Source organism: Hoplias malabaricus, chromosome 2 (genome assembly GCF_029633855.1).
Source record: "Hoplias malabaricus isolate fHopMal1 chromosome 2, fHopMal1.hap1, whole genome shotgun sequence".
In the NCBI taxonomy this organism is placed as follows: domain Eukaryota; kingdom Metazoa; phylum Chordata; class Actinopteri; order Characiformes; family Erythrinidae; genus Hoplias; species Hoplias malabaricus.
Window position 1 is genome coordinate 31,468,494 of NC_089801.1, and position 22,513 is coordinate 31,491,006.

The 22,513-nt window shown below is 39.8% G+C and overlaps 1 protein-coding gene across 4 annotated transcripts; it reads right to left on the reverse strand.

Moving 5' to 3' along the window:
• Positions 1–466: 466 nt before the first annotated feature.
• Positions 467–22,217, reverse strand: ttll11 (tubulin tyrosine ligase-like family, member 11). 4 transcript variants are annotated; one of them, XM_066658582.1, is made up of 9 exons: positions 20,084–22,216; positions 15,548–15,647; positions 14,422–14,555; positions 10,858–11,433; positions 10,213–10,308; positions 9,826–9,938; positions 7,242–7,478; positions 6,363–6,469; positions 467–2,623 (listed from the first exon to the last, which is right to left on the reverse strand). In XM_066658582.1, exons 1-9 carry the CDS (start codon positions 20,540–20,542, stop codon positions 2,346–2,348), a joined length of 2,100 nt encoding a protein of 699 aa, XP_066514679.1. In that variant the 5' UTR covers positions 20,543–22,216; the 3' UTR covers positions 467–2,345. The 4 variants fall into 4 exon arrangements, with proteins under 4 accessions (XP_066514679.1, XP_066514682.1, XP_066514681.1 ...); XM_066658585.1 differs by lacking the exon at positions 20,084–22,216 and adding an exon at positions 19,340–19,432; XM_066658584.1 differs by lacking the exon at positions 467–2,623 and adding an exon at positions 4,923–5,375 and having other exon boundaries at positions 20,084–22,217.
• Between the last annotated feature and the right edge of the window lie 296 nt (positions 22,218–22,513).

Sequence of the window (22,513 nt, forward strand, 5' to 3'; positions counted from 1 at the left end):
ATTAGCTTTGTCTAAAAGAGATGTTCATCTATAAAAGAGTTACGAAGCTATGCTGTATGTTTTGTAATCCTTGTAGAAAGGGGTTTTGTAAGTATGTTTAAAGTAAAGTATTGGCTGGACTCTGGCTTCTTTCGAGGACAATGATGAGAACAATAATGTACAGAGAGATATGTCCATGTTAAGAATTATGAAAATGTGGCTGTGCAATTTATGTACATTTGCAGCTAAGATAATTAAAATTTTATTTAGCTATTTTATACATTTGCTTTGTTGTCTTTTTGTGTGTGTGTGTGTGTGTGTGTGTGTGTGTGTGTGTTTAGGAGGATTCCATTAATAAACACAAGGATAACTTGGACTGCATCTAATGATCCAAACTACTTTTTTACACTTTAAAATGTAATAGACATAAACCATAATAAATAAATACATAAAAATAGAAAAAAATCACTCCAAAATCCAACGTTTATTTCTGCATAACCATTCAAAGCAAACATTCAAGCTCGTTAGACACCTTCAGTGGTAGTGCAATGAAAATAAAAGTCTTCATCAGATTGTGATCATGTCCAATAAACCTGGTCCATTATAGATTCACTCGGATTAACACTAGAGTGAGGAACTGACTCTGTGCCCCTATGGTGAACAAGTCACGTCAAGAAATACAACCAAATCATAAAAGCTCTGGATATAAATACAGTAGTTTAAGTAAAAGCTTAGTGCACTCAAAGCCAAATCCTGGTGTCAACACCGTGTGACGTAAGGCCGCCATTTGGACGAAGGTGGTTTAGCTGTACGCTGCTGCTCTGTTTGATTAGCTGCTTGTCTGAAGTGTAAAGTAAGTGGTGATGCTCCGATCCCTTTAAGAAATGTAAATGTTTTTTTCTCTGATTCTGGGGTAGAAGGGACCTGAAAACCCCTGGCTCCAATTCTGCCTTTTTACAGATGTTGAAAATGCAATCTTTATATTGTGCTCAGATTTTCACGATGAATGGCCTCATGGAAATGCTCCAAAACGACTCTAGGAGCTTCCTTCATTAGGATTGTCTTTCCCTTCAGCTGTGATGTTAAAGTTAGGGAGATAGGAGGATTTGTTGTGACAGCATTAATAGGCCAGAGCTCATAACTCCACACTAATTAGATTTAGATCAATCGGCTTGTGAGTGGCCTAAACCGACCCTGATTGGGATGAAACAGTCCCAGAGGTGGAGGTAAGACCCCCACTTTGAAACATACACTGGTTCATTTAGGGACTGTACTGAGTTGCACTTCAAAGAGAGAAAAAAAGAACAAAAAGATAATAAATAATCATTTTCATAAATATTGTCTGCTTGTTTAAATAAAGGTTTCTGAGAGAGGGTAGGTACAGTGTATGATTGTTACCATTTATATCACTAAACTATATTTTTTACTTTTATTTTTAGCTTGAAGTTGCCTTAACGGAGACATTATTGTTGTCCACTTTTAATTCGGAGCGTTCCACTCCAGGAGCCGAAGGCAGCAATCTTCAAACATCCTCTAATTAATTAATAAATATTACTCAAAATTTATGTTGAGTAATTAGCATCGCTGTGCAATTATCATGCTAATGCACATTCTGTCACTTAAGGCAGATCTCTCTGTAATGGCATCACACCATGGATTTTCCCCAGACGCATCTTCTCTTTTATATTTGAGTGATTCCAGGGGAGATAAAAACCTGAAATGAGCTGCATATGAAAAGTTAACTTGTGTCAAGTTCCCTTCATTAGAGAGAGTAAGTACTACACCCCACCCCCACATTATTCCCTATTGATTTCCCTTCATTCCTACACACTTGTGCACTAAGGTTTGGGCGCCCCTGGTTAAATGACATGCTTCGTTGCTCGTCTAAGTAAGAAATGTAAAATAACAGTATTTAGGACATGAATGTACGCAATATGACATCCACCACTTCTTTTCCACTTCACATCTGTGACTAATGCTCCATCACTGCACTGCCCCATGCGCCACGAGAGCAACAAATGCCCAGGTCCTTCACATAAGCTGACAGATGGCTGGCACCATGCCATGTGATGGAGGGAGGGGGCTATCCCCTCCACCCTGAGAGAGTAAGCCCAATAACAGAAATAGATGTGCCCCAGAGGTGGTGGTTGATGTATTTTCACCTTGTAAACGAACAAAATGTCATTTCAACAGGGGTATTCAAACCTTTGCATATTTGCAGCTCAATTAAACAAATGTGCGCCAAACAAATACCTGATTCCTGCAAACCATAAGTTATTAAAATCTTCCTCCATTGTTCTCAGCGTTCTCCTATCCACACTTCCTCATTCCTTTGCATACTCTTCGGCTTTGTTTCATAGTGGTCGTCAACACTCCACATTTCCTTTGGCTGAAGGTCTCAGTGTCTGATCTGGACGCCCAGGCTCAGGGCAGCTTAGAGTGGGCAGGGCCGTGGGCTGAGCAGAGGTGGGTTTAACGCTGGAAGGCTGTTTCGGAGGGCGAGCCTTGTCCACGTGGCCCTGTCCCTCCAGGGCACTTTCGCAAAGCTCCAGTAGAGACAGCACCTGCTCCCTCAGAGGCACTGCCTTAAACCTGCGAGACGCCAGGTAGAAAAACGCCTCCACAAACGCCTGCAGTCCCATCCCTGCTCACACACAGAGAAAGACAGAGTTTTACATCATCTTTAGCTGCATTATTGACAATGTCTGCTATTAGAAGTCTACACGTTCCTTATGATAGAAAAGACTGTCCAGTCTGTGGCCCAATCTTGACAATGCCCCCAGGCAGGCATTAATAATCACATAAGACCAGGCTCATATCTGTCTGAATGGGGAAAGAACTATAAACTCCAAAACTAAAATCCATAGTAAAGTCTCAAAGACGTAATAGAATTCACTGATAAAAACAGACATATTACACAGATGTTGGCAGTGATGGTTCTAAACTGTAGTAGAGGGCTCTTGAGTTTATTGCGGACAGCTGAATACAATTATAACTTGTTATATTATTAAGTAATACAGAATAAACAATTATGGATTGAATAAGAGTCTGATAATGTAGTGTCATAAAAATATTTTATTAATTGTATTAATTTTGTTTATGTTTATGTCTAAAAATATGAGAGATCTGTGTAATTATTTACCTTCTGCAGTTCCTAATTTAATACGACTTTGTCTAGAAATGAACGATTCATAAATGACATTCTTTAAAATGAACATGCTCTTACTATTACATTCTGTGGGCAGAAAATGCCTGACTGTTTAGTGGTGTATTGTTTATTTTTGCCGGTTGTACAGTTAGGAGTGGCTATAAACAAAATATGTTTTCATAAGCTATAATCACCTTGTCTTTAAAATAAATGAAATAAAATAATAATAATGCACGGTGGTGCAGCAGGTAGTGTCGCAGTCACACAGCTCCAGGGGCCTGGAGGTTGTGGGTTTGATTCCCGCTAAGGGTGACTGTCTGTGAGGAGTCGGTGTGTTCTCCGTGTCTGCGTGGGTTTCCTCCGGGTGCTCCGGTTTCCTCCAACAGTCCAAAAACACACGTTGCAGGTGGATTGGCGACTCAAAAGTGTCCGTAGGTGTGAGTGAATGTGTGTGTGTGTGTGTGTGTTGCCCTGTGAAAGACTGGTGCCCCCTCCAGGGTGTATTCCTGCCTTGCGCCCAATGATTCCAGGTAAGCTCCGGACCCACTGTGACCCTGAACTGGATAAACGCTTACAGAGAATGAATGAATGAAAATACATAGCCTCTGACTGAAAGCATTACAGAAACTTTTGGAAAGAAACTGGGGCATTATGGGAAATGTAGTGCCTGTATATTTACCTGGCGTTAATGGGGACATATGGTCCTGTTCTCTACGTTCTATGGATGTGTCCTGTAGTTCTTCCCAGCAATCCAGAATAAAACTGTTTAACTACCGTGATTTTGGTGGGGCACAGCATCATTTAAATTGGGTCTAATGATGCCCCTGGTCAAACGTGACACTAAGCCAAGTATTTATAGAAAGAATTTGAGACACATATCTCAGTGTTGATATGCTGAGCACAAGTTACCTAACCATTAGTGAATCGTAAGATAGTGTTGACATGATTATTGTCTAAATGCCTTTGCTGTTCCTGTTCCTAATTGCTTTTTCATGACAGATTTAATTCCGAAACTGAAACTTCCAAGAATGGATGAAGACATTCTATTAAATATAAGTGTCTGATTTGAAGAGAGACGTTAGAGATAGACTTTCCCGAGCAGTGAGCTTTATTAACTGCAGACAGAGCAGTAAGAGACTCAGCTTTATTAACACCGACAGTGATTAGACTCATGCATATGCATCAGAATTTTTCCTTTTGCATATTTATTCGTTCGTGGGGTATCTTCTCTCCATTATTTAGTACACACAGTCTAACCCAAATCCCTATGGCAATGAAAACTTAATCATGGACCTTCTATATTTACATATTTTCTTCCTTTAAAACTTCATTTACAAGCCCACATTGTCAGGAGAGATTGCTGAAGGTTATCCAGCAGCCTGAAAGTTTGGAGGGAAACAGATGGAAAACTAAACTTCACAAGAAAGACAGTATCAGGCTTAGAGAGAAAGAGAGAGGGGTGGGGGGGTGGGAGAGAGACAGAGAGGGGGGGAGAGAGAGAGAGAGAGAGAGAGAGAGAGAGAGTTTGAGGGATTTGTCTTTCACTGAAGGCCTTTAGGAGTTCTGAAGTTCTGTGGGTGAAGGTCGTTTTCCTGATGGGCTGCTTCTGTGTAGCTATGGACAGGACGAGGTGTGGGTAGTGTAAACAGTTACTAGGTAAAAACTGAAAGTGACTGAAACTGGAGTGATGTGACTTTCTAAACGAGCTGTTTGTGTTCTCCTCCAAGTGTGTTCAGCGATGCAGTGTTATTGTTAGCAGGACTTTAACAAGTGCTGTCTGGCTTCACGTGTTGGTTTTCTCTCTCCCAGATTGGTAGCTTCGTTTGACTGATGGACACTTCTGAATTGTGTAGATTGGCAGTGAAAAATTAAAATTAATGAGAAATTTAAATTAAAATCTTTAAATGGAGTCATGTGAATTTGAGGATATTTGCTTAAAATTTTTAATATTAACATTTATTTTCTAGGGCGGCATGGCGCTGCAGCAGGCAGTGTCACTGTCACACAGCTCCCGGGTCCTGGGGTTGTGGGTTCGAGCCCCGCTCCGGTAAACTGTGTGAGGAGTTTGGTGTGTTCTCCCTGTGTCCGCATGGGTGTCTTCCGGGTGCTCCAGTTTCCTCCCACAGTCCAAAATCACATGTTGGTAGGTGGATTGGTGATTCAAAAGTGTCCATAGGTGTGAATGTGTGTTGCCCTGTGAAGGACTGGTGCCCCCTTCAGGGTGGGTAGGCTCAGGACCAACACTGAACTGGGTAAGAAGTTACAGACAATTCATGAATTCCTTTTCTATTTTCAAAAAGAATAGAGAAGGGAATGTGTGTGCATTTCTAGGATGGGCGTATTTGTATTGGAATTGACCTGTATCAGTGTTCTTGTAGGTCACGTTTTAAATATATAAAATATAATATAAAATATATAACACATGGGTGAGTGTGATGTCAGTTGATGGACTGATGCCCTGTTGGAGGTGTGTTCCTGCTTGAACCTTGAAGCTTGAATGTAGTGAACTACACTGCCAGTTCAAATTAACAATGTTATTAAGATAAAAAATAATTCAATTTGGAAACTGCACTCTTTCTAACCGGAATTTTGATATGAAAATGATTATTTATTCAGCTCCACCCAACCGCTGAAGTACATGACCTTTAGCCATATTCTGGAACTCTGCTCACGGCACAGATCCTCAGGACACTTTGAACGCTTCTCCTGTCCCTCAGTGATGATTAGGACAAACAAGATGAGATATGCATTATTCATACTGGATCTATTTTCTCTCCAATAAACAAATCTGGTCTGACCCTAAACTAATGAATATCACAACACAAGTCAGAATTGCTCATTTAAAAAGGCAGCAGGCATTAGGTGCCAGACAGGAACACACACTGGACAGGGAGCCAGTCTGTGGAAGGACATCTCATATTCGCCACAGTCGCTAAAACACATTCACACCTGCAGATAATTTCACACACTCATCTAGTCACACACTCACACCTCACCAGTCACTTCACAGCAAACCAAATTACCAACATTTTGGGATGATACCAGGAATCCGAGGCATTCAGAAGAAAGCCTTGAAGCAAACAGTCTTATTAACATCAGCTGATGTGTGCGGACACACGACTCTGAATCGAGTATGTTACAGTGGCTGTGGAAATGGCTCAGTGAGTCAGTTTATAGAAACAGAACCGTCCATTATGTATTTTATACATGGTCATCTGGCTTATGGGAGACTTACCAGCTTCTCTGGAGTCTGGAACCATGCCAGCCCACCGGCGCGTGATGTCAATGTAAAGGATGTCCACTGAGGCCATGGTGAAACTGCTGTTACTCAGCTTACAATTCCTACAAGAGACAGACTGTTAGTGATTTAAATAAGAGGAAAAAATATGAATGAATGAATATTGTAGCTGTCCAATTAAAACCATGTATCTCCCAAAATATCAACTTTACAGGAGAAGTAAAAAAAACCTTCTTAATTTTCAGTGGAAGTCAAAGTAAAATGTCGTGTTCCAAGTCGTTCTGGAACATTTCAATTGGTCCATTGGTGGAGATACGTGTTTTTAATTGGACAGCGACGATATTTAACAAAAATGACTTCATGAAGACATCCACAGCAACACTAAGCTACAATGAGCTAAAGCCTGGTTCAGGGCATTTGTTTGTTTCACCTTGAGCTAGAAATGACTGATAAATACTTTATAATAAAGAACATCTAGCCCAACCCATAAGATATGATCATGAACACATTAATTAACAGCTGATTAGTTTAAAAGAAACCTATATCAAATTTTTTCTATGGCCATGAAGGTGGTCAACAGCTAGCTGTAATTGGACGGTTCTCATTTTCAATTCCAAGGATTTTATAAGTTGTAGGTGTATTTCTACTAGCAACGGGGACACAGGTGTTTTATGACCCCCAATGTAGTCCCACAATATATTGTATATATAAACTATATTTATTGGATACATGCAACATCAATGTAAATGATGGTTGTGTATTCACAGTTGCCAGCAGGTTCACTGTTATGCGTGTGTTGTTATTTCCAACACAATATAAAGCGGGACCAGTTCTGTCTGTCTCAGCTAATGAAATTGAAAGCAGTAGTGGTCTTGCCTGATGAAGGTGCGGAAGCCAGTCGGACCGAGTTTCATGGTCCCTTTAACTCCGAGGAAGCGTAAGAAAATGTCTGCAATTCGCTCCACTATTCGTAGGTAGTTGAACTGCTTCATGTACTTGGGGAAGACTTGCTTTAAACACAGAGAGGGAAGAGACCGCACTAGCCCCGCTTTCTCATCTGGCACTGCCTCCACGACAATCGTGTCTTCTGGAGCCCCACCCTGAAGGTTTGATCTGTTGGCATAGAAACAGATAAGGGAATGTTTTCGCTCCAAGGTTATCTTGAGAAATGTTTTAGAGTCTGAAATATTACAGTGCTGCAGAGCCAGCCTTTGAGACTGCAAATGGAGTGCAGTATCTCAAGGAAGGTCACCTTGGAAACTGGACCCCAGAGAATTATACACACCTTTTTTTTCACAGCCTGAGCGTAGAAAATCCATGCACACAATATAGGAGCTATAAACAAGGTAAAATTGCCTGGCTATTTATTTTTCAGCATCTTTAACGGTGTATACCTTTGACAAAAAACTGTTCCTAGTTATGTTTACATTTATGAAATTTGGCATATGGTTTTATCCAGAATGACCTACAAACTATTCCTAGTTAAGGCTGTGTTTATAGTCTTGCCCAAGGACTCTTACTGGTATAGTGTGGTGTTGTTGCTTGAGCTGGGAATCGAGCCCCTGCATGCTGTGGGGAAAACACTAGCACTTATTGCACACTTTCTGTTGGGTAGAGAATAATTTTTAAAAACCCAACTTTTGGCTGAGGGGCGGTGGAACTGCATTTCCCAGAGTGACGGAACACCGTACAAGTTTTAGGATCCTTGAATCCTATGGCATCGTTCAAAGAACACCTTGTAACACCTTTATTTTTAAAGAGTGTGTGTATTAATGTGTACCCACTGACATTAAGGCAGACACTTCTTGCCTTCCCCTAACTTTGGGAGTGTTTAGAGAATTCTTGTTGGCAATTGTCTACTTTTACTTTACACCAAGAGGGAGTTGTGGTTGCAATGTTTTTCTGGAGACTGGAGTCAATTTTACTGCTTCATTTATTTTAATTTAATAGATCATTTGAGACAAGAGCGCAGTCAGAAATATAGATGCAATGCTTGTGATGGAGCTGAATTCATAATGCTCAGTACTGGTGATTTGCTGCACTGGGAACATAGAAACTCTTAAACAAACAGCAAACTCACACACTCTCTCTCTCTCTCTCTCTCTCTCTCTCTCTCACACTCACACACACACACACACAGAGAGTGCATGGCCTGATTAATCTGTTTTCATATTTCCTCTGTGACAACCAAGCTCTGTTTTATGCCCCCGTTTTTAATATCAACACTTCAGATCAAATGGATAAATTAATAGGTATTAAAGACAAACATGTGTAATGAGGCATGGGCTGCACACAAACACACAGAGGTCTCAGTCACACCTCATCTACCAAGATGACACCAGACAGCAGCTGACACATACACTTAACTTTTTTATTTCCCATGAGTTCATAAAGTCTTTGCAGAGGCAGGGGGCCTTAAAGTGTAGCAATGTGGACTTGCTAGAGGGAAAATTGTGAACACATACACAGGCTGTTTGTGTGTGTGTGTATTGAAAGAGCAAGACTAATAAAAATTGTTAAACACACTTTACAGCATGAAAATAGCACTGTATCAGTCCTGAATATTTAGTCTGTACTTTTTTGACTTTAAGACAAATTGTCTTAATTTTGAGCAGTTACCGAAAACAAAACACACACACAGAGCTAAAATGTATATGGGAGAGGGAAAGCAGCCACAAGAGTGTGAAATTCCATCAGAGGATTTGGAGAATTGAATTTTTCCATCTAAAAGCTTAGGCTAGAGTCTCAGTAGACCATCATTCCAAATTCACTGAACCATAACCAAGACACACACACACACACACACACTTCTCTGTAATCAAAGCCAGTCTTGCACTAGCGCCAATTGGAGCTTGAAATACTTGTCCATACGTGACAGTACTCAACAGATCACCCTGGGTTTGGACACCATTTTCCAAACAGGTGTCAGAGAAGTGTCCATTCTCAGTCTGCACTGGGTTTTTACCTGATCAGTGCTCACATATGATAGGGCCCTGCTCTTTAAAAATTGAAAACCTCTAAATTTATTATTAATAAGATTTCTTGTTTTGTTTTCTATAGTTGTGTGTGCACTGTTCTGATCCGATGATTGTGGCATTGGTCTTTTGGGTTTATTTATTTATTAATTTTTCGCATTGCTATAATCTATCAGTCACACTGTGAAGGACTGGCACCCCCTCCAGGGTGTGTTCCTGCCTTGTGCCCAGTGATTCTGGGTAGGCTCTGGACCCACCACGACCCTGAACTGGATAAGCAGTTACAGACAATGAATGATTGAATGAATGAATACTCTATCATTAGTGCTGCATTTAATTACCTGTTTTTGAGCTGTTTGTGACTATTTTCTATGGTATGGAGTTTTGTGTACAGCTATTTGGTTTCATGTTTGCTGTGTTGCCATTTTGTTCTGTAGCACTATGCATAATAGAAAAGAGAGGGAGAATGAGAGAGGCCGACTCACATATGAGGTTTCCTTTGGGCAGGATCCATAAGACGTAGCGTATCTCTAATGACTCCAACTTTAACTTCCTCATCCACTGGACTGGGGACATACTCAAATACACCGGGTGAAATCTACAGCACAGAGCCATAAACAAACACTTTAAACACAAAAACATAAACTACAAACCAGCTTTAATCTTTATGTGTCTTTTCTGTAATTTGACAGAAGATCCAATTAATTCTATTATAATAAATACATTATTTTAAGATAATCATGAGTAAAATAATACATTACATCACTCATATACATCGCAGTAATCATATCAAATCTGAGACAACTTTAGAACGATGCCTTTTTTCAGAGGATGTTTTATCTGATGTCCATTTGCACAAGAGCTGTACTTGCCTCCTGTTCATGTTCAATCCTCATGCTGGGATTGGCGTTTACCTCCAGTAGAACAGGCTTCAGGTTCTTCATCAGTAGGATATCAAAGCCCAGTATCTACAAATTATTCACATGGTAAGACATTATAATTGCGATTCCTTTTTTTCCATAAAATTCCAACATAATAAACATTAATAGCAAAATAAAACTAAAATAAATAACCCACGTGCCCAAGCTGGGCAGAAACATTGCCACACCATTCACACAAGTCTTTTCCAGCAGCTGAAGCATAACACTGGCTTTAAGTTTAAAAGATTAAATATTTGTTTTGCTGTTTAGTTGTTCTTTTCAGGGAGTGAAGTCCCATAAATGTTGTGAAGCTCGTGACCATATTATATTTGTATATACTTTTTTCTCAGACAGGAACAAGTAGCTAAACTCTCTTAATAATGTGACTTCTAAACTTTAATTCCATACCACACACCTTGATAAAAGGTTCTTGATGTTGAAAAGTGATGTTGTCCTATCTTATTGTCTGGACAACATCTGGGCAAGATGTATTCTTCTTTCTGGGGTACGCCCTGTGGAACTATTTTTGCAAATAGCCTTTTTAAGCCCCAAATTGTGTTTTGCTATTTAGTTTGCAGGAATTAAAGGGCAAAATACCTGGAAACAAGTAGGTCCTGGTTTGCCTGGAGGTATGTCAGCTTGGTAGTAGACCTTCAGTTCAGGAACAAGTGCAATAACTGTTTTAATAACCAATGCAATGATGTCTGACCAAACCTTCTTAATATCCACTCCTTTAGAGGCCAGGCGATAAAGGACGCTAGAAAATGTCCGCTTGCTACCCGTGCTACAGCTGTCTGAATGGACAAAGTTCCCACTGTGTATGTTCAGTGAGTAGTTTGTTAGGTGCATGAAGACATGATTAAGGTTCTTCTGGCTTGGTTCCTGGTAGGGTTCTGTGCAAAACCTAGTAAGGCCTTCTTTAGCGATGTAGATTTCTAAAGGTTCCAAGGAGCGGACCAAAACGTACAGCCGAATGTCAAACTTGAGCTTGTCGATGAGCAGGGGCTTTTGGATGTATTCTTGAACTACTGCCTGCTTGATCTGAGAACCTGAGAAGACTCGAAGGTCAGCAGGGTCTCGTATGAGGTAGATACCATCGCCCTGGGATCCGCTGTCAGGTTTGACGATGAAAGTGGGTTTTAGGGTGGAGTCGTTATCCTTTAAGAGACGAATCTGTAAATTAAAAGTGAAAGAAGGTTGAGAAATATTTTGTAAATTAAAACATCATAATCATTTGACAGTCCTCATAGAAATACAAAAAGGACAAGAGCTCAGGCAAGTAAATCCTTGAAGAATGAATGATGTTGCTTTGCAGATGTCATGATGTTGTCATACATAACAAGTGAGCTGCAATCATCACTAGCCCTTCCAGGTAAAGGATTTACTGACTGCCTTATTGACATTATCCTTTAACACGTACAAACAGAAAACAATGTCTGCAAATATGAATATAAAGTGAACACGTAAGGCATTCAGCATTATTGATGGCCCATTTAATCCAGATGATACCTTGCCATGTAACCATTCCACCCTGATCCAGCCTCCAAGCATGACAAACTCCAAGGGTTTTGTCAGCGAAACCCCAGGTCCAGTGGCAATACAATTTTTAGAACACCTAGCACAATGGTCTGAGCTGATAACAGACCCTTGGGTCTTGGTGACATTTTGGTTGGGCTACAGATTACAGTTTCACTTCAAGCCCCCAATGCTTACAAGTCTTAGAGTTACAGTTATTACAGACCTGGTTAAGGGCAAGGCTTTCTCAGAAGTTTGTTCCCTCTTCAACAGAAGTACCATTGAAAAGGTAGACCCTACTATTAAGTTCCAAAGGTTCTATTCAGTTTATTTTTTGCTCCGATGAAAGATGCTGCAGTTATTTTCGGTTTTTGCCAAGAGACATTTAGAGGCAGATTCTGCACCATGAGTCACTGCATCCTAATGATACTCATGTTACACAGGTTACAAGGTTCTGTGCTAGAAGGAACAATTTGGATGCTTGTTGCTACTTGCCTAATCTAAATATATTCTGTAAGTTTCCTAGGGCTCCTGAAATGTGCTACACAACTACAAATATTTCTAAAATTGTATTGTGAAGTTCTGAATTTAAAATGCTGGCTTTTGGCTTATCACTAGCCCCCGAGAGTGTTCCAAAGGCCAGTTTCTACTATTGCTATCCCTTTAAAAGCAGCTAAAATAATGCATTTGTTCATGCTGCATACCCAGATGAGAGAGTAATGCCTACCTGATGACCACAGTGAAGAGCTAGCTACAAAGTGAGTGTTTTGGGCCCAATGAGTAGCATTAGTTGATAGGGGTAGGTGGTTGCTGGTCGGATCATAAACAGCCACAGCAACCTTAATGGTTAGGTGTAGGATTCAAATGTTCAATAACAGATGATAAGAGAAACGTTGTGGTTGCAGGTAGGAAGGGAGTGGCTTGGGCCATATGTGATGCTCTACTGGATTGGCATAGGATATTCTATCTTATCCTGTGTATAATTACTGCTCCGACATCTAGGTCATCTCCAGTTATGAAAGGGTCCAGCAAGTCACAGCCATAGCTGATGAACTCAAAGCTAGCAGTGTAAGAAACTATTCAGCATACAAGATCTTCACTGATATAGGTGGCGCATGCCTTATACTGGAAACTGTAGTGTGCAATGTTAGTTCTTGTATTGCTATGGTTCAGAAAGACACTACGAGATGGATGAAGCTCCTCATCTACTTAAGGTTTAAGTGGCTGCTATTTGAAAGCTAATGGACAAGCTGATTCTCTTTAACCCCATGTTGAATTTGAGGGCTTGGAGAACTCATTTCATTACTACTTTCCTTCACCCTGAACACTTGTCTGAAAATCTGGTGTTTGGCCTTGCTCTTAAGATTTTTATGTGGATGTGAATATCATCACTTCAGAATAATGGGCTTAGTATTATGCTTGATTTGACCGTGAATAAAACCCAAGCCATGGTATAACAAAAACCTCAGCAATCTTACAATAACTACAGAAGACATCTAAGCTTCTAGGAACTTGCTCAGTCCGGAGTGTTTTCCTGGTGATGAATTAAACTAAGACAAGCTATTTGTTCATCAATTATAATATATGAAAGCATTATAAATCATTATGAAATCACAGAGTGGCAAGGACTTTCTATTCAACAACCAGTTAATAAACTTCAGCAGATCTCTACTGCCCTCTACAGGACTTACAAAGTATGTCAAAGCATCAACACTAACATAAAGAACCGTTTAAGCTTAATAACTAGCCTCACGGGGGGAAATTAATCAGTCCAGCAGATCAAGCTTAAAAACTTTAAGATTAAGAAACACTTCTGACCAGCCTCTGATGAGTAGAAGAGGCTTACGTCGAAGGAAAATCCCATATCTACTACATCTTGTAGCACAAGTGTCATTCGCAGTTAGTTGATGCTGGCAGATAAACTGCTTAGCCTGGTTTTCACAGTGATTCTGTCTTTGCCAATCACCAGCACATGAGGCTTCACTCAGCCAGACCACAGAAATAGCCTGGTGCTGTGTGAGAGTGAGAGAAGAGCATGAAGAATGACAGATTTCACATTGAGAATGCACGCCAAGTACAAACAGTCACCTCTGTGTTCAGGAGCGCTAAAAGGCATTTGTATGTACTCTTCATATGAAAGAAAATACCTCTCTATATAACCTCCAGATGAATGTAAATACAGTCTTATAGCTTAGTACCGTATACACTAGAAAACAAATGTCATGGTCAATTTACAAATCCAAGTGAGCATAGTGTCACCACCCCCTTTGTGTAAAATCTTCATAAAAACGTATTAACAAATAGAACGGGCCGCTCTGGAGCAGCAATATATGAGCCCTGAGTCCCCCTATAAATCCCCTGAAACTGTGCTTCGGAGCAGGAAAAAACGTTCTCTGCTACATACAATTATTTATACTATAGTCTATGACATATTGAGTTTGGAATTCACTTGGGGGGGGGTGTGTGTGCATGTGGGTGTTAGCACAGGGAAATCAATCACCATGTTGTGCTAGACTGCAGCCCTTTGTGACCCCTTGACTAGCCTCACTTTAGATGCCTGCAAAATCCTGTAATCACAGTATTGTTTAATGTAGTACTAGGACCTCTGAAATGTGTGGTTGTTCATTGGTTTGAAGGCGAGTGTACCTGTGTGGAGAAGAGCTGGTACTCCTCTGGCAGTATCCAGGAGCGTGGGTAGAAGTTGTACTCCTCTGGGAAGACCTCCTGCATGGTGCGTACTGCTCGACTTAAGTTGATCTTACGCAACATCTCTATCATTCCTGCAATGGCACAGAGACACTTAGTCACAGGTATAACTACAATAGTAGTAAAAAAAAAAAAAAAAAAAAACCATAAAACTAGTGCTTACCACCAAATATGGTTTTAAAAAAATTATTACAAAAAAGAAAGGAAACAAAACATTAATGAAAGTGATAGTTATTATTTATTGGTTTATATATTTATTTTTCAAAAGACCTCACATTACATGAAGAATCAAACTGCTTTATAGTCCCTGAATGAAACCACATGGGAGCAGCTATGTTTAATATGGGTTATTACAGATTCTCTGCTACATCCAGGCCGCTAGGTGTCAGTGTAATAGCTTCTTGAAGTGAAGAAAAATCAATAATCAAATTGATTCAAATAAATCAAATAAAATGACTGATTAACTAATTGCACTCTATTATAATCAAATTAAATATTTAAATAATGAACAAAAATGTTAGAAATATCAGAAATATCTTTTATCGTTCTTCTGACAATGAATTGTTTTTCTTTTTAATGTAAAGTTCAGTTTTAATATATAATTCAATATAAATCTTGAGCTAAGCCAATTCTTTTTCCAATAACATTTTTTCTATGCACAAATGCACTGTAACTGACCCATGGCCTAATGAACCACTTACGTAGCCATTATACAAGTCCAATTATTATTTTACATTATATTATAAAACACAAACCTTAACCTCATCTCAGTAAGGTATGATATTTTTCATATAAATAACCGCCTCCTTCCAGCCCAAAAACAGAAAAGATGAACCAGAGCTGACCAATTTTATTTATGTTATCTAGAACTTAGCTATGCTTTCTGCACCAACTCAGTCATTTATTATCAGCATATCCAAAGACTTGCAACTTGCTAACAAATGTTTAATACATAATGACATAATATAATACAGAATTACAGCATGTTCTACCTACTGTATATCATTAAATATTACAAGTTTACAACTTCAACGTATTTGTAATGCACTGGTTATATGTGGCTTACCTGGGAATTTATTAACTTGTCCGGAAACAATGTTTTCATTGTCATGGAAGGAGACGCCATGCCAGTAAATATCGCAGGCTGTCCGTCTGCCCATTGGAAACTAAAGGAAAAAAGAAAGTCAATGTTTAATATTTTATCAAATTAATATATAACAACTTGTCAGTTTATTAGACACTTGTTTCATAGGTGTATCATCCAGAGGGGTTCGGGGAGCAGGTTATAAGTTAACACACAGTACTCTTAATTTGTTTATTTTGTTTTAGCAAATCTTGACCAGTTTGAATCTATGTGCTACGTTAGTACATTACAAAAAGTAAAACATAAGATAAAATGCTTGCTATAATTTGATACAGGCCACTGTGTGGGTTAGATTCAGCAAATGAACAGAATTTTCTAGTGTCTATTCTGTAGGGGATTTATTTTCGTTGTTATCAGAGGTGCCCAAGCTTTTGTATAAGACTTACTTTTACCAGTACTGCCAGAAATGACTTAAAGGCCACAGAAAATGTTCATATGAATGAGAAAATAGTATTAAGACTAGTTTTTGTTAGTATCATATCATTTTAAAGAATGACTATAAATGCGGTGGTGTGTGATGAGTTTGTAAGATTACAGCTGAGCTGGATTCTCAGAGGATTATGTCACTGTTTAACAGGCTAACAGAGACTGAAGCTGTGTTCCTATATTAAGCACCTGGCACACTAAAGGAAGGAGCATCTGAGATCAGATTAGGAATGTGTGCTGGGTATGTTTGTGTGTATGTGTCCCAGTTTTGTAGGCCAAATTTCCTTCCCAAAAATTAGTCCTCTTTAAATCCATCCATCAGTGAGTCTCCCAATATCACACAAACCTGGATAAATGAAAGACAAAACCTCTAACAAACATGCAAGGCCTTCTAAGTAATCAAAACATTCGTCCATCAGATAAACAGTACGTGAAGGACTCATCATTAAGGGATAGTAGAGAATCCAGGTTCACTTCAGGAGAATGTAAATCAAACTGCTGGTGTTCTCAGAACAATCGACTGAGGATAATTAGACTGTGAATATGCAACCAGATTGCTCTAGACCAAAGAAGAGGACCACTCAGACTGTTACCAGCAAAAAGACTGTGGATGAAGTGTGCAGAGATGCTGGACTGGCCTGCCTGTAGTCCCTACCTCTACACAACTTTAAAACCTAAGACATCGTTTAATGCCTTGTTGTATTGTTCTCAAAATATCACAGACCAAATCCATATTTAAATGACTGCTTTCTTTTTTTCATTTTGATTCTCCATTCCATTCCAATTGGTTCTAATTGGTGCGAAAAAGGTAAATACATCCAATCAGCAAATGTACTTATAGTAGCGCAGTTTAAAGGCACATAATGTGAATGAGGTTGTGTTCAGGCCATTTATCGAGCTTTAACCCAGTGAATGAGGTCATGGCTCTAGCCAATCACTACTAGTCTGAGCTAATTGGTATCACTTGGCCAGGTCGACCAGGACATGTGAAATTGGCACGAAACAAATGAGAGAAGAGTTTAGCCGGAGCCAAGAAAATACAAAACTGTGTCTTCTGTGAAACGGTGCATTCCTCCTGAAAAAAACATGACTGCAATGTAACCTCTAAGGTGTACAATAGGATTTAATGGCCAATGTTATTCTCATTACTTTTCTTCTAACTGTGTAAATGAAAATAAATGTGAAAATAAATAACGTATACACATAGAAAACATTTTTATTAAGTCATGTAATAGTAGCATCTATATAGTTGCAAAGGTGCAGCAGAGAAAGTAAACACAGTCTAACGTAGCCTAATCCACATTAAAATTCTAGCTGACTTCCAAGTATTCCTCCACAGCGTTAGCCCGCTTTGAACTGCAGAGCTCAGGAAGAGAGCTGGGACAGGAATGGATTTTGATTATCTGAGATTATGCTTAATCAATTCCTACTGTTAAAGCATGACTATATGCCTAAAGTCAGCAAGCTGCTGGTTCACGAGGGGTGAGAAACTGCTGCGACATGACGGTGACACTTCAAAAGCTGTTCATTTTCACATCAGCATTTGAATTTTAGATATAAATGCCTACACAACAGAAAGGAGTTGTGAATAATTACATTTGACTACCAGAATTATACCAATTTTACCATTATTGCATTTGTGATTTAACTTGAAATAATGTTCTTATAATCCAAAATAACAACAAGAACTGACTTTAATTTTGACATGAAACGTTAAGGTTATTGTCATTTACAGAGCACAATGTCCCTCTTATTGGTCTAAAGATAACTCTGTTATAAAGAAGCTAACGTATGTCCCCAAAGTGAATAAATGGCCCCAGTTAAAACAATAGGCATTGTTCATTATAATGTCAGATATCAGATAACCATTTTCAGCACTTTAATTTTGACACACACTCATCTACATGTCTGCCTTGCATGAGGGTTAAAACGCTGTGGGTGCTTTCCTGAACACAGATTAGGCTAATTCTTGGATTAATTACACAGTCAGTGGGGATCCTCCCATGAAAATCCCTTTAGTTGAGAACTAGGGCCAGTCTGTGCCTGGCTAACTGGCCCTCTGAGCAAGTCCTCTGTCATTCCCTTTGGCAAGACCAACACTGTTCAATTCTCCTTTCAAACATTTCCATTGTGAAAGGGAAGGTACTCTCAGTCATGACTTTCCCAAACTGAAGGGACGAGGGGTAGATTTATCTTACTGATTAAGTCATTGATAAAGTACTTTTCCACACAGTGAACAAAGCTTAATTCAGTCATAAAGGTTTTAATGTTTTCCCAATTTTAAAATAAAGACTTAAACATGTTCCCTGGAGAGGTTGGGGTGGTCAGGTTTTGAAAACCTTGGGTTACATTATATATTTTCATGATTTTCTCACTGATTTTAAGTCTCTGCAGTGAATAATTTAACATGTATAAGCCTTTGAAGAGAGCACATTTTATTTTCACTCATTTGTCATTTGTTATGAATGTATAAAGTAACACAACAGGTTTTGACATGTTTTAGCAACTTCAGAAGGTGTTTGTTTACCAGACATTGTCATTACCATTAGTAGAGAATATCTTCTGTCTAATGGCTTCAAGGTTGCTAGACACAAGAGGACAAAAGGTGAAGCAGATACTGTTTAATCTGAAACCCAAGCCTTATGAGCAGGGCCTAAAGTTACAATACTCCATAACGCATGAGTGAATACAGAGCCATGGTGATGACATTTATTCAGCTGACACAGGAGCATGAGGCTGAGGGCATGGTTTTGTTTAACGGCTAATTAATATATTTATGGTAGTCGGGGCAGGTTGAGGGGGGGGGTGTTTTTAATATCATCTGACTCACAGACGGACGAATGAAACAATACACTGCACTGCTGAGAGATAGGGTTTATGCATGAACATGCTGGAGCTCCTGAACATGAGCCTAAGCTAACCATGCTTCCAACAACATCCAACATCAGCACCTGACCTCAGTAATGCAATCAAACATTCATGGAAATATTCCAGCATCTAGTGTAAAGTAGAGCCTGCCATCGGGTGGGGAAAACTCCCTACTAATACCCTAATTTCAGAAGGAATGTAGATATATCGGATGAGCAGTAGTCGAACAAGCCCTGGCTGTATACACAGAATTGTGAATTGTGATACAATATATTTAACATATTAGTTTATACTATACATGCTCTACTTTATTCTTTATACTATACATAATCACACTAGACCCCATTGGTGCAGAATTTTTTCTAAGCCCATTACATAGATACAGACACAACCTGGCTCAGGTCCAGTTTCCTAACATACCTCACCAGTCAGCATCCATCAACACTCCTCACAGAGCTTTATTTCCATCTTATTCATAATGCATCTTGTCCATGCCAAGTGTTTCCTTCATCCTACACAGCACAATATAATCATTATTCCTAATTCAAAAATCTTAATAGACTCTACCACAGGCATTTAGAACTCATTCTGTAGCATAATATATATCTACATAGCCAGATATTTCTAGACTCTTGCTTATCCATGAGGTTTGAGCCTCTCTTGTGGGAAGCCTTGACACTAGACGACAGAAATTGGCTCTGAGTATTTCAGCAGAGTCTGTCAAATAAACATTGGTGAGGTCAGATGCTGATGTTGGATGATTAGTTCTGGAACACAAAAGCCGCTCCAGCTCATCCCAAAAATATTGGATGGGGCAACCTATTGTCCCATAGTGCAGACTTTACAGGATATCCAAGGATAATCATAGCAAAATACAACAATAACACAGGAATAAAACTTCAGCTATTTCACATAACAAACCCTGGCTAGAACTGATTTTTATTTGACATTGTTTGTTATCATGGAAAGCTACTATTTTTTTCAGACGAGGGGTTGTTTGAACAGGGAAATCACAAAATTTTACTGGACCAAACATGAACGTGAGTGGGTTGTTGAGTTTTATTTTTCACTTTTATTAAGTCTTAGTATTCCTTCTGGCATCACCCCTGAATTCTGAGTAGTGTGTGTTGTAACTATCCTGTACTTATTGGTGTTTATCCTCACCTCCTTCCACTTGAGCTGCCTGATGCTGAGTTTAAGCGCCTCCAAGGAGGTTTTGGCTTTGGACGTGTCCACTGTGACAGATCTACGTGTGTGCATGGCTCGGATCTGTTCCTCTTTCCCTGACGGAGATTTGTGGTTCTCCTGCTCTTCCTCTTTGCTGCCATTGGGCTCAGTTTTGTCACGAAGGATTTTGCCAGTGCCTTTGATCTGAAGCATGTGCTCGGTGGTGGCTCGGTTCACCCTCCTGGGTTTGTCTGGGTTCAGTTTTACACTGGTAGGGTTACTAGTAGTGTTGGTTTCTTTCCCCCGGCTCTTGCTGCGGTTCCTGGGCAGAACAGATCCACCGCTGGAGCTCTCTGCTCGGCCCGAGGAGGCGAGGTTGGTCGGGGCTGGAGCATCCGGAGCCAGGGTCTTCATCTGTTCAAACTGAACTTTCACCTTCTCGTAATGCTCACTCATACTGCCCAGCAGTGCATTAATCTCCTTACACACTGGGACAGAGGCTTGGGAAATGGACTAATACTACACTCTACCATACATTTAGGCAGTAATACATCCAGATTTCTAGGCAAAAATGCATTAGCTACACAACACTACAAGCTCCGAATAAAGTGACATTTTGTAGCATTGAGTACCTATTAAAAAAAGACCAAAACCACGAGGACTGGAACTTGGTTGTGCTTCCTAACATGAACCAGCTCGTCTACTGTCCTGACAGGAGAACACCATTAGCTCAATTTAGAAAGAACACCATTAGATCCCATTAGAAAACCATCTGTCAAACCAATAGGAAACTGCATGTTGTGATCTCAGCCCAACAGCCTGAACAAACACAACAAATTATGTTAGAAACGTACAGGTTTCTATAACGTTTTCAGAACTGGCTAAATGTGTAACTTGAAACAACAATAATAAACCTTCTTCACCTTTAACTCCCAAGCTTTTTAAAGCCAAGACTTCTATTTCAGATTTTGGCAAATAACAGCCTCTAACTATCCCCAAAAATGACGTTTGCCAACTGACCATCACTTACATCACAAATCACCCAAAACCACAGCTAAATAAGGCTAGGAGTCGAAACCGAGACGGCAAATACAGAGTCGAGTCTCGAGAGTTGCAGTCGATACATAAACAAATTCACACATGGGTAGTGTGGCTCTGTTTTACTTCAGATTAATGAAGTACAGAAATTTCATATTTGTCAGGAAAAAATGTCCTACAGACAGCATCCCCAGTGTTTAAACATTTCCACATTTAGCTAATGTTTGGGTCTCAAATGTTATCTGCTAAAATATAACAATATTGTCCTCTTTGTATTTCCAGGATGTGTTTTGGAATCTACCTCAATATCTGAATCTTAACCAGAATCAGAACCAGAGTCGATTCCTAAATTTAAGGAATCGAACAGCCCCGCAGCTAACTATCTGACACCTCACATATGTGTAGGTTATTATGGTCATAAGCCCTGTACAAGTTTAAATATTAACTCCGCGCACATACGTCCCTAAAAGCCTCGTATTTTATCCCATTGTATTGTAGAGGTGTCATAAAACAGACAACACAAATCACAGTGTGTAAATATGACAGTTCTCACGGTTGGCGGTCATCTTCTTGTTAGCCATTAGCTCCCGTGTCTGTTAAGCGCCGCTGTTCCTTTTCAGTAACTTACGGACAGACAGGAGAAGGGCTAAAGACAGCGGGTTTGTTATGGAGCCGTTTCGTACAAATCCGTTTTAATGAGAGTGTCGGTTCCTTGCTGTGTTGCTCCTCCGGTCTCTGTCCGGGTGCTGGGGGCTGTGTATGGAGTCGGTGAAGCGGCGGAGAGAGCAGCTGAGGGCGGGGCGCTGTACGGGGTGGATCCGGTTGTATTTTGGTAACGGAGCAGTTGACAACCTAACGGACGGAGACCGCAGAGGAACTGAAAAGTCGCAAACGCGTTGGCTCTCTTCTCTCTGCCCCAATTTTAACCCTTAGCGTGGGAGCATGTTATGAAAATCCAAATTAAAGGTACTGTGTTTTTCTACTACAAAAAAGTAGAAAACACGAATGAAAGTGATTGTTAATTTCTCCCCATGTTTTCTGTTTGTTTGTTTATTTGTTTTTTCCCCAGAAAGTGCACCTCAGATGAGTTGAAGGATCTGCTTGCTCGGTCATCTGGAACCAGACGATGCAGTGCACTATGTGGGTCCCTCAGATAGGGGTAGAATCACTGCCACATCCCACAAGAGGTCAGAATACATTATGAGAGGGTGTGGTGTGATTTGGTCATTGGTCAACATGCAGAGTACTGGAGGTAATGCCATCTTTGCTGTATCTCAACTGTGATATTGCTTTTATGAGGCTATTCTAATACCATTTATTAGTAAAAATAGATCGCACAGTTTATGTTTTGTTTGTTTAATAATTTATTTGGCTCTACACACAGAAATA